Here is a 12,623-nt window from a genome sequence, read left to right on the forward strand (position 1 = left end):
CGATTTTTACAAAAATGATAATATGTTATTTAAACTTTGGTGGGCCAAAATAATTACTCCTTTAACTGTTGTTCTTCAGTATGAACTTTGCTTTATTTTACTTGAAACTAGTTAAGCAACCACATCGTCAGCAGGAAATACACATTAATAATTCTAAGACTTTATGAGTGAAACTACAAAAGACTGAACGACATTATCTAAGCTAGATAATTAACGCGCTAGGCCATGCCGGGCCCTGGTAATGGTTGAGACGCCTTTATATTAGCAGTTTGCACGTATAAACAAATTTATAAAATTGTTTACAAATTGGAATTAGAATAAGAATTAGTAACACAGTATTATTTATTAAGTTTAAAACCAATTGTTTATTCTTACTTTAAATAAATTTACATTCCAAAGAACTCTTTGCCTGTGTTGTTACTGTTTGTAAAAGCAGTAGTTTGACACTCGCTGGACTGTGTGGACATAGGCCACAAACATTTATTTACAAAGCAAGTATCACATGGTTGAACAGACAAGGTCAACATTATATACATTGTGGATATTCAGTATTGTTCAAGTGACAGAGAAGAAAAAAAACAACTTCTGACTTAAAGTTTTAACAAGAAACTTTCGTTTATTAGCCATTACATATCACACCTGTAACTCTTCATTTCTTACTTTCCATATGTTTCAGTCTAATAAGTCTTAGTTGTCACCGGTAAGATGTACAGTCAGTAAATTTTAACAATCTCATAAATATAGTTTTTGAAGGCTGTAATTTATTGTTTAATTTCAGTTTGAACTAAATCACATAATAATTAGTTGCAGGTTAAACTTCAAACTATTTTTTTTCAACTTTAAAAAAATATATACATTATCAACGTACATTTTTTTACCACACCTTCACAACGTTTTCTTTCTTTTTTTTTCACAATCAGTATTGGATGGAAAAACAACTATTAATGTTAAGAGAAACTGCGTTTCAGAGGTTGTACATCTAGAGAATAACAAACAAGCCAGTAAATAATTAACCAGTCAACATGCCATTATATGTCACGTGAACACTAGCACTTAACTACATTTATTGACAATAATAACTAACAGTAATTACAAACGTGATAATACAATATCTTACCATGGGAAAGAGGTTCCACTAGGAGTGGTATTACAAAAGAAAAAAATATCTTTTTAACAAAGCATGCACTGTATACATTATTTGTTTCAGCCACAAAGAACTTTATCAATCATATAAAGCTTTTGATATTATACTTCAAAAGTTTATTTTTCCAATGTGTCCACCAGGTGAAAAATAAAACACATATCGCGTGTGATTAATACCATATCTAATACACTTTACTTCACTGTTATGTAGAACTTTTTATTCCAAAGCGCCTAATCTTCGAATGAACTGTACGGAAAGGCAGCTTTGTAGTGAGAGTGTTTGGATTTTAGTAAGCAACTGACATCAAATCTAATCAGTGTGTATATGAGATTTATTTTTGTGACCTTTTCTTAACTTTTTCTGGAGACCATAAGCCTTTTTTAACGTGGAGGTAAATTTTAAATATCACATCTGTATTGTGACATTGTAGTAAATTAACAGTTTATGCTGTTACGTCACTAGGCTTAAAGCAGAGGCCTGTAAAGGAAGCACGAACTTCACTGACAGATACAAACGTCTATTCTTAACAGTGGATTCTATTAAAATATTATAATGTTTTCTTCATATTAAATAATAATCCTATTAATTTGTTTCAAAAACTTACAGGTAATATCTTGCACATAGCAGAATTATAATTTTTAGGAAAAATAAACTTTCTTCTACCAGTAGTTTCGTTTTGAGTTTCCTTACTTTTAAAATATGTTTTATTACAATATACAGTAAGATTAGTTTTTAGAACAGGTATTAAAATTAATATTACTGTAAAAATCGTAGATTGTAATAAACGTTTAACAAGTTTTCTGAATTTCAGTTACAACTACGTTGTTTTAAATGAATGGCTTGAAATGTTTGCTCGTACGAATAGTTTTAATTAAAATGAGGGGTTTACTTATGATCAAAATAAAAGTAATTAGAAAGAAACCCAAGTTTAAATTGGGTCGTTATAATAATATAAGACTTCTAGAATCTGTTTTGCTATTTCCAGTGTTATGTATATTAGTAAGGCTATGAGGCTGTTAGTTTTCAGTAACGATCATTGAAAGAACAGAATAACTATTCATAGAAGAAATAACACCATGGTAAACATATTTACTACTAGTCCAAAGGATAAGGCAGTTTGCTTATAATATGATTACATATTTAAACTGGGAAGACATGTTATTCCTGAATAATTGGGATTCACTACTTTGTTTGAGGATGCAACAGTTTGTTTTTATAAGAAAGGTAACAAACAACTTAAGATAAATATTTTTCTTAATTTTTGCTTTTAAATTTAAAAAAAAATTGAGGGTCTTTAAGCATCAGTTTTGTACCTTGTGACATAACACTCAAAGATCAGTGTAGAAAACATGCAAGTGGAAACGTTGAGTGAACAAAAAAAACGTCTTTGATGTCGTCTTTTTCTAACATGGCTCTTTCTCCAGTCAACACTGAAAACATTAGAAACTAATAATAAACAAACCTGATATATTTTTATTAAGTTTTATACTACATGATAGTGAAGGCTTATGGATAACATGGTATTGTAAATTGGAAAGCATGTTCTGATGAAGTTATTTGTATTGCATGATGTAAGGCATACACTCAAATTGTACCAAGTTTCTGCTATAGGTTTAATATAAAACTTGAATTTGATGTCAGTTTCAAGGCAAAGTAACTTAGCCAATTTCTTTTAATGTTTGACTGTGACATGCAATATTTATATTTTTAATATATAACAAGCTACACTCACTTATCACTGTGATATGATAAGTCCCAGAACAAGAAATACATAATTGAGTTTTATTCACGTTTGCCAAGGTGGACATGTAAAACTAATCATGCTTGATTGTAAATCACATTCTAGGCTCATAAACAGTCAAACATTTTCCTATAATCTACAGAGTTTCATAACTTGAAAAGTACAAACACTCAAACATGTTGAAGCGTATGTTTGTGGAGGGGGCAGAGTACATAAACAGCTTAATTTTGAGTTACTGATGAAGTGTCAGTAACGATAGGATAAGCAAAGGTCGTATAAATAAAAGGGTAAGGTTATTTCTTCTTCTCTTACATACATACATTTTAAGTCAAGCAAATACACTAGTTCAAAAGGCAGATACAATATACACCAGAACCTTAACAACAATATCACATTGATGAAACAGTGATGCAAATATAATTTTTTAGATGTATTTTTCTTTATCTTTCCTCCTAAACACAAAGCAAGTCAAATGCTCAAAAAAAAGAGTTTTTTATATGGACCATTAGACACAGGATAAAAAAGCAGTTAATACATGAAGAATATTAACTGGTTAACTAAGTTTTTATAAAATATTTTGCTGTACAATTTGGTGCAAGTTCAAAGGCACATACATAAAAAAATCAATGAATAAAGTTTGTCAGAACTTTTAGTAACAAACAAATAACATCTTTCTGATTTGTCGGTTAGATATTTTACAGAAATAAGTCAAACATCCAAATAAATACAAAGAATTAACTAAGATCTTCATATAATTTTCAACACAATGACTAGAGCTCAACATATCTGCCTCTATATTTGAAGGCATATTTTTGTAATGGCTTTCCAAGAATTTTAAGGTTCGAAACGTATGTTATCATGTTCAATGCTAGTTGGTCAGATCTTCTATAAAGATTTAAGAAGAGATTTCATTGATGAAAAAAACATTTATTCTCCCAAGTTTGGAACAGGTAACACCTTGGTTTTTTTGGTCCTTCCACAAGCATCGAGTGATTTCTTGTTTTGATTTTTTCTATGAGACCTTGGCCCTGGTCTAAAGTTGAAGACAGCAGGTCATTCATTACCAGAGCTGTGTAACTCTCTCCGATGAGTAACGGCTTCTGCTCGTAGGATGAGACGGTCGTTCTGGGCCTCGATCATAGGCTTCACGATCAGAGATGTACCTCCCTCTGTCTGACGGAGGAATATGGTCCTTCCCAGATCCTGTGCTATGATAGGCTGAACTACTTGTGCCTCTGGGATATTGTGATGGTTGTTCTTGAGATGCTGTAAAATGGTACATTATAATACTTAGGTATTAAGTTTTATTTACAGTTACAATATCTTAGGAATAAGCTTTGTCTTAAGATATATTATAAATGCAGGATCCAGTAAACGATTAAAGCATGTTGAAAGGGTACATCAAGTATCTGTAAGTGGAGACAACTGCTGTACATCACTTAAAGGTCATCCTTCTCTTAAGAAACAGTATCGGTACACAAGTCTCTGTGTAAAAACAAAATTGTTGTTACCATAGGAGAGGGAAAGATGGAGTAAGAAACAAATCAAGTTCCAAATTTCTCAGGATGAGACAGAGCAGGTTCATCAGCTACTGGGGCGAGCAAGCAGGGGAGAATTTTAACTACTATAAACACAAAGTACCCAACTTAAATAACCTTAAAATCAAACTATATGCTCACTAGGAGAAAAGGAAAACTGGTGCAATTTTGTTTTCAATGGATATTTATGCTTCTACCATACATTTAACTAATTACGGAGTAGAACATAGAACAGTTTCATACATTTTTCTTCTGGAATTGAAGATGAGTTTTAACTTACATAAATGGTATATACTATTTTAAGCATTTATACTAAATATTTTCCTCTGACCTTTGGGTTGACTCACATTCCCCACACCAGGAGGACCAAGCTGTCCTCTGGTAGTGGATCGGTTATCTTTATAATCAGGAGGGGCTTCAGTTAGGAAGTTTGAAGGCACAAGTCCACGAATGCCATTAATCTCACCCATGTAAAAGCCATCTTCATCCATGTCACCATATACATAGATGATGTCTCCAGTGTTGAATGTTAACTCCATCTAGAGGCAGAATATAAACAAAAAAAATGTGCTAGCTGCTATTAGCCAAACTTTTATCTTCCATTAAAACACTTTAGTTACCAGTACGAACAATAAGCAGACATTTGCAGTAAACCTGTATGCATATACACAGAGAATTCATCCAAAAATACTTACTGACCTACATTAAGTCAATATAAACCATTAAAGCTAAAAATATCTTGTTAACAGTCTGTAATTTTAAACTGTATTACGTTATAAAGTACAGCCATGGTTTTAGACATTTTCACAGTAATTTCAAAAGTGCTTCAATCTAAAATTATGCAAATACAAAGTGAAACTAAATGTATAATCTCAAGATCTGAAGTGAAACTGACATTGTTCATCAGACAATGTCCTACATGTGGACAGGTAACCAGGTATTAGTAATTGAAAGTACATGCAATAAGCTGACCAAAAAAGTAAGTAATAAGGTACGTACCTCTGCATCTACATTGGGGGATAACTCCTGGGGGTCATAGTCATATAGTGCAACCATCTTGCGTAATTGCACACCACCCACAGTATCAATGTCTCTATCTACTTATATGAATATAAGAAAAATGTTAAATTGAAAGGTGTATTATAAGTATTATCTACTTTCATTAGAAGTTTAAAACATGCAGACTAACTGCAATTTATTATAATTTATGCTGGCAAAAAACAACAACAACAATTTGAAATTTAAACAATAGATATGAAAACATAAATCAAACGTTTTGATTAATAATTAAACTTTGATTCAACAGAATGAGTGTGATTAAATAAGTAGCTTTATATCTGTAAGAACAACAGTATTTATTTAAGAAAAATTCTTAAAACAAAAGATACATGTGCTTTTTTCATAAATTAATAACTCTCATCATTAAGCAGAAAGATATACAATGGGCTATCTGTGCTCTCTGCCCACCATGGATTTTAAAACCCAATTTTTAGTGTTGTAAGCTGCAGAATTACTCATTGAGCCACTGGAGGGTAAATTAATAACTTAAAAACACCACTGCACATTATTTTACAGTTATGAGACTGATGTTGGCAAGATATTGTACACTGTGTACATGAAAGTTTCTTTTCGTTCTAAGCAGGTAAAAAGAACAATAGATCTATGTTAGGAAGTTATTAAGAGCATGCATGTTTTATGTCTTTAGATGTAAGTATAAATACATTTCATTATCTTTAAAGTATTTAACATTTAATGTAGTGACAAAACTGGCTACAAAATGTATGTACTTACCTAACCATCAATTTTCACAATTCAAATCACTATTAATTACCTGGAGAAAGGTGTGACCTAGGAGATATATTTTCATTTGCGAGCTGTTGAGCGATTTCTTCATCATCTAATTGAACCTCTGAAACCATGTTACATGGAACAAACCCAGCTCTACCATTTATCTCTCCTCTATAGAACCCATCTGGATCCTTCTCTCCATAGATCTAATTGTATGAAATGTTAAGAGTGAAACTGTCACCTGATACTAAGTGTTTTATTTCCTTAGAGGTAAAAAAAACACAAACTTTGGTTTATATAAACTGTTTTCAGTTTCTGGAAGACATCAAAAACAAACAGACCATCATTTGCAAAGATAAATATTTATAAAAATGCTTACCTATTTGATTTACCTTTTGGATCATGGATGTTTGAGATACTTAAACCACAAGCCTTGTACCTTAGAAGGTTCAACTTTTTGTTTGTTTGTTAATAGAAAGACATTGAAACTTCTGGTTATATTCTTCTTATGACAGATGTATCAAAAATATATAAACATAATTCTAACAGTCTTTTTTTATGGCATTTATGTGTAATACAAATGTTGTTTCATTTTTTTAAGTGGACTGAAGTACTATACACATCATCTTGAAAAAAATATTTTATGGTCTGTTTTTTTACCTCCTTACACACTGTCCTAATGATATCTACATAGAACATAATTCTACCTCATCAAACCTGAAAATGACTTATAATGGAACCAATCTCATTTGAAAAACAATGGATGAATGAACAGAAGATCAACTTCCTTAATTATAGGTCTTCAGAATAACTAATTTTTCAATATATTAAAAATTAATAACAATAAAGCCAAACCTATTATTTGTTTACCACTTGTTACCAAGTTATATTGGTTTTTGGGAACTCCAGTCCTTGTCAGTAACTTTGGACAAGAACAAATAAAATCTAACAACAAGAATAAGCTTCTTATGGTGGTACATTATGTACATTTATGTGTATTACATTGTTATTTTAACACTTGTTACTTTTGGAAAGATTCTTCAAGCAGGCTTACACCAATTATTTTGTTTTGTAATACCTCTGAATTCTTGACAGAAATGTGGTTCACACATAGATGGTTGAGTATGTTATACTAAAACTCTCTTGAAGATTTTACATATTGTTCCAGTTGATGCCATCATGTCAAGCCAGAGGCAGAACTAGTTTGAGGCAGATAGGGTAATGCCTCTGGGCCTGATCTTATCTTCCAAAAAAACGGGCCTTGATAATTTCTTTGCCCCGGGGCTCCTAAACTATTTGTTTTACCCCTTTACCAAGCCACAGATTATCTGATAATGTGCATCTTGTCAGTAGTCTTGTAGTTTCAACTGCAAAGGGATTCATTGAAAGACTATCATGTCTGAAAAACATCATTCTTTCAAGCAGGGTTGAAACACTTCACCTAGTGAATGAGGGAAAAAGTCTAATTACTCAGAAAACTATACAAGTTTTGCCTGGTGACTTCTGCATCACGTCTTCATACTGAATAGCATATACACCTTCCAGCTGCTTGAGGTATGCAACAGTGAAACAAGAAATATGACTGGAAACCTGTTGGCCCTGTTTCCATACGAAGCCAGTATTTCTGTGCTGTGCAAAGAGCTTGAAACTTTGAGTATTATTCATAATAACAATCTTATATTTGAAGAACTCAACGGATCTCATCAGAAGACGACAAGGAGTAGCATTCAAGATATGTGAAAGAAGCAGGACTCCTGCCAAAATGAAAGGAAACTGAAACTGTCAACAACTGGAAAGCAACAAAGGAAATCTATAGAATCTACTTACATCTTGTTAGAAAATAACATCAATACCACAGTGGACAGAAACAGCAGTGAGTCTAATGAGACAAGAGCAAGATTCTGATTGGTCGGGTGGTGGTCAACAGATGACGATAAAAAAGTAGTCAGAAAACAGCACAGTAGAGCAACCAGGAAGCTAATCTGTGAAAATATGTATACATACCCTTGTAAGGTACTATGGTGACACACTCTTCTGAAGAAGACTTATAATTGAAACATTGAGAGAATAACTATTTTGTTATACCATTCTCAGTCTAACTGGAACCTTAGAATTCAGCCCAGTAAACCTTGTTATGACAGTAACCAGAGTTTACCTTGATCTTTGTATCTATGCAAAATTTCCCAACATGCCATCTAACAATAGTTTCAATGACTGCTTTGTAGAAAATGGCATGTGTTACAAGTGTCAAGGTAAATACATGCTTTGACTCTGTTGAGTGTCAACACATACTCTCATTCTTCCAAAGCAAAATACTTTTTGTATAGTTTCTTTTCCTATGTCGTGGAAGCAACTTGTGTCTTATTTCTCAATGAAGATCCTTTCTGAGTAAGTTGCTTACTGGTTTATAGAACATACATACAACTTTTGCTACTGTGTTTATTTCTTACTAAATGTGGTATGTTGCTTACCACAATGTATTTAGGACTTCTTGTAAGTTTCTTTTTCACATTATTGTTTTTTCCAAGTTGATTCATATTCCTTTGTTTTCCAATGCCATTAGGCACAAGGAATATCCTTGTATTGAAAATTCCAAATCCCTGATGTGAACATATCTTCATGACTGAGAGTACAAATATTTTACTTTGGAAACGGTTTTTACAAACTCTTCCCAATAGTCATCAACTTTTGATAGCACAAAAATACCAACCAATTTCAAAACGAATTTTTGATAAATGCTGTTCTATTGAAACCTTATATCAGCTATGGTTATCATTCAAAGTGTTGATTTGCATATTTAAAATCATTCTAATATACCCAATCCTCTGTATAGGGTCATTACATACTCCACAATCCTGATATAACATACTCAACCCTCTGATATGGTTATTACTGAAAATAATCCACAAACCAATAAAGCTATGTTTTCACAATAGTTAAATATTTAAGTATTGAGAAAACAACAGTTTCTTTTGGAACAATTTAGTAATTTGTATATACCTTTGATACTCTTCTTTACTTTTTGTACAAGTTTCTTTTGTTCCAAATCTGTTCTTTTGCAAAATGTTTTGTCTGAACGTTATTGATATCTGGAAAGATGACGACTGCTAAATGGCACTGACCAGGGCCACATTAATCATGGCACACTGGTACCAGGACCAAAGCAGTGAGAGGACCTACTGATGAACTGGACCATCAGTTTAAATCTTTTTTTTCGATAAATCATCATATTGTTATTCTATTCTTACTCAATACAAACTAAATCAATTCGACTGACTTTGTAACCACCAAAGAAAATGCAAGTCAAAATTACCATTTTTCTTTCCAGAATTACTAAAATTTGTAGCAGGAAATAACATTTCTTTACACTAAATAGTTTGAAACGTCTATTTATTCAACGCTGTATAATTATATTGTGGTATTGCCTTTGGGGGGCCCAGCATGGACTAGTGTTAAGGCGTTCGACTTGTAATTCGAGGGTCGCGGGTTCTAATCCCGGTTGCATCAAACATGCTCGCCCTTTCAGCCGTGGGGGCATTATAATGTTACGATCAATCCCACTATTCGTTGGTAAAAGAGTAGCACAAGAGTCGGCGGTGGGTGGTGATGACTAATTGCCTTCCCTCTAGTCTTACACTGCTAAATTAGGGACGACTAGCGCAGATAGCCCTTGAGTAGCTTTGCGCGAAATTCAGAAAACAAACAGGTATTGCCTTTGGGACCGTAGTTTTTAAAATTCCCGTCACAAGAAGGGTCAAAATATGCGGTAAGATGAAGCAAATGTAACGTTAACCATCGTGCTACTCGTGAATTGTTAGTCCTAGCGAGCGTATCTCCAATAAAATATTTATTATATTCATTACATCTATTTATATTACCTAATTTAACTTTGTCTAGTCTCAAAGATTTTAGTTTTACAAGTTTCTTTTATAATAATAAATAAAAGAACAGATAATAAAGACAAGAAATATACCACTTACATGTGTAGTCGTTTTTTTGTTGTTTTCCGTCGATTGTTCTTTTATGTTAGCCTTACTAACGGTTTTTTGTCATTAGTCCACAAAGCAATTTTTAAAGTAAATAATTTGCTCATATTCTATAATTAACTTATTATGTATTAATTATGATTAATTTCAAATTTGCTTGTACCCCATTCAAGAGGCCTCAATAAAAAGTGCACCAGGGATTCGAATTACTGTAATGCGAAACGGTTCAAAGTTTTGAGTCTCGTGTGATTCGAGCTGAACACCTTACCTTTATCAGCTGTCCTTCCTGGAATGGAAGCTCCTCCCCAGCGTCAGGGTTAGGAGACATTGTGTGAGGGTTATAGTCAAATAGTGCCACAAACCATCTGACACGGTTGTCTGGATGGTTAACATCCATTAGGGGTTGGCCTCTATAATCAACACTTCCACGGTAGGTATCTACAGGGTAATTGTTATCTCTACGGTGTGACACAGGGGACACGTCACGATAATGGCAGTAGCCCTCTTCTCTTGGGAAATGACGAACTCTAGAAGGAGTGGGAGAAACTGGACGAGGCCCACTCCTGTCCGCACTGTAAACTTGTTGTCCTCCCCTAGATTTCGACAGCTCAGGATAGCCTTTTGGCTGACTTCTGTGTACCCTTCTCATTGCCTCATATTCTTCCTCTGAGAAGTTTTCTACAGAATTACACCCTTCGCTAGCACTGTCCTTAGTGACTTCTGTGGACAAAAAGATATTTTGTCAAAGTAATGAATTACGTTTCATTTTTGTAATAGCTATAAAATATATATATTTTTTAATTTGGTAAAAGCACATGACTGGCTTTCATCTGAAAGTTATATAAATACCTGTTAAAATACAATCTATATACTAAAGACCAATAATAATCATAATTACATATTTTGATAATTTTCTAATATTTTGAATACCCAAGCGCAACTTTATTTGTATAAATTCAGTTTTAAACTCATGAATATATGAACATGTAACTAATTCCACAATGTACGAGTATTTTCAACTTTTCACGTTCTACAAAAATATGCAGAAATCTACGTGAGAGCATTTCAAAATATTTCCCATAATTCCTCAAATAAACAATATTTGCACCTGTTGCTTTTTGTTATTAACAACACGTATTGGCCCGGCATGGCCTAGCGCGTAAGGCGTGCGACTCGTAATTCGAGGGTCGCGGGTTCGCGCCCGAGTCGCGCTAAACATGCTCGCCCTCCCAGCCGTGGGGGTGTATAATGTGACGGTCAATCCCACTATTCGTTGGTAAAAGAGTAGCCCAAGAGTTGGCGGTGGGTGGTGATGACTAGCTGCCTTCCCTCTAGTCTTACACTGCTAAATTAGGGACGGCTAGCACAGATAGCCCTTGAGTAGCTTTGTGCGAAATTCCCAAAAAACAAACAAAAAACAAACAACACGTATTTATGCAATAAACACGTAAGAGATCCAGTAAAATGTGGAGGATAGTTAAGGCAATCAATCAACAGTCATAATTGGTTAAAATCATGTTAATAACACAACCTTCAGCCTACAAAGCGTATGTAAATATATGTACAGAGAATGGACGAAAAAGTGGCTTCACTTGAAAATGTTAATTTGTTATATCTTGTATTAGATAACGAAAATTATGTAAAACTACATGTTTTTAGAACTACTTGGCGAGTTCTGTTCAAACATTATTTCCAATCATAATTTTAACACTGGCTTTAATAAATACCTGAATTTTTAATGATTTTATTTACATGGTCTCATTAGAAATGTCGTGTACCTGCTGTAGTTCATTATATATTCCAATTACCCTACAGAATGGTTAAACAAGTTTCTTTACAATTGTGGAATCGTTAAAAGATGTTTAAAAAATAATAAAACTGATGTTATAGAATGGCCAGGTCAATAACCTGATGTCAGTCCGATTGAATATTTATGGGCTAAGTTAAACCGATTAACAAAAAATCACAAGCCAAACATGGAAGACGAACTTTTTGAAGTACTCAAAGAAGGATGGCAATCAATCACTCAGGAACATCTGCACAAACTCACTGACAACACGTCACGTTAATGTGAAGCAGTACTGAAATCAAAGGGAATGTCCACTAAATATTAACTTGTGAAACTGTTTTGTGTTATTTTGAGTTTCATTTTTTACGTTCAATTACTGCAGGTAAGCTTCTTTGATCATTTTATAGACAAATTGTAATAATATCTAAGAAAGTACAGTAGGTACACAACACTTATTATAATAATATTTAACTAAAATAATGAAAAGTTTAGGTATTGGCTAAAGCTAATGTTAGAATTAGGATTTGAGATCATATATGAACAGCTCTCGTCGAGTGTATTCTAAAAACAGTTTTATATATTTTTCTGTTATCTAAAAGATATAACAAATTTAATAATTGCTTTAGACTCTGTACTT

At 33.1% G+C, this 12,623-nt stretch overlaps 1 protein-coding gene across 11 annotated transcripts in view; it reads right to left on the reverse strand.

The window, feature by feature from the left end:
* Positions 1-451: 451 nt before the first annotated feature.
* LOC143256252 (RIMS-binding protein 2-like) overlaps positions 452-12,623 on the reverse strand; it is a 187,947-nt gene continuing 175,775 nt past the window's right edge. For 8 of the 11 annotated variants that reach the window (XM_076513203.1, XM_076513207.1, XM_076513204.1 and 5 more), the window contains 5 exons: positions 10,466-10,917; positions 6,255-6,417; positions 5,423-5,523; positions 4,755-4,962; positions 452-4,151 (listed from right to left, as the gene is read on the reverse strand). In XM_076513203.1, the coding sequence (XP_076369318.1) occupies positions 3,946-4,151; positions 4,755-4,962; positions 5,423-5,523; positions 6,255-6,417; positions 10,466-10,917 (1,130 nt within the window). In that variant the 3' untranslated portion in view covers positions 452-3,945. The remainder of the gene's footprint in view (positions 4,152-4,754; positions 4,963-5,422; positions 5,524-6,254; positions 6,418-10,465; positions 10,918-12,623) is intronic. The other 3 variants (XM_076513208.1, XM_076513206.1, XM_076513202.1) reach the window with 1 other exon arrangement.

Source organism: Tachypleus tridentatus, chromosome 7, assembly GCF_004210375.1.
Source record: "Tachypleus tridentatus isolate NWPU-2018 chromosome 7, ASM421037v1, whole genome shotgun sequence".
Lineage (NCBI taxonomy): Eukaryota > Metazoa > Arthropoda > Merostomata > Xiphosura > Limulidae > Tachypleus > Tachypleus tridentatus.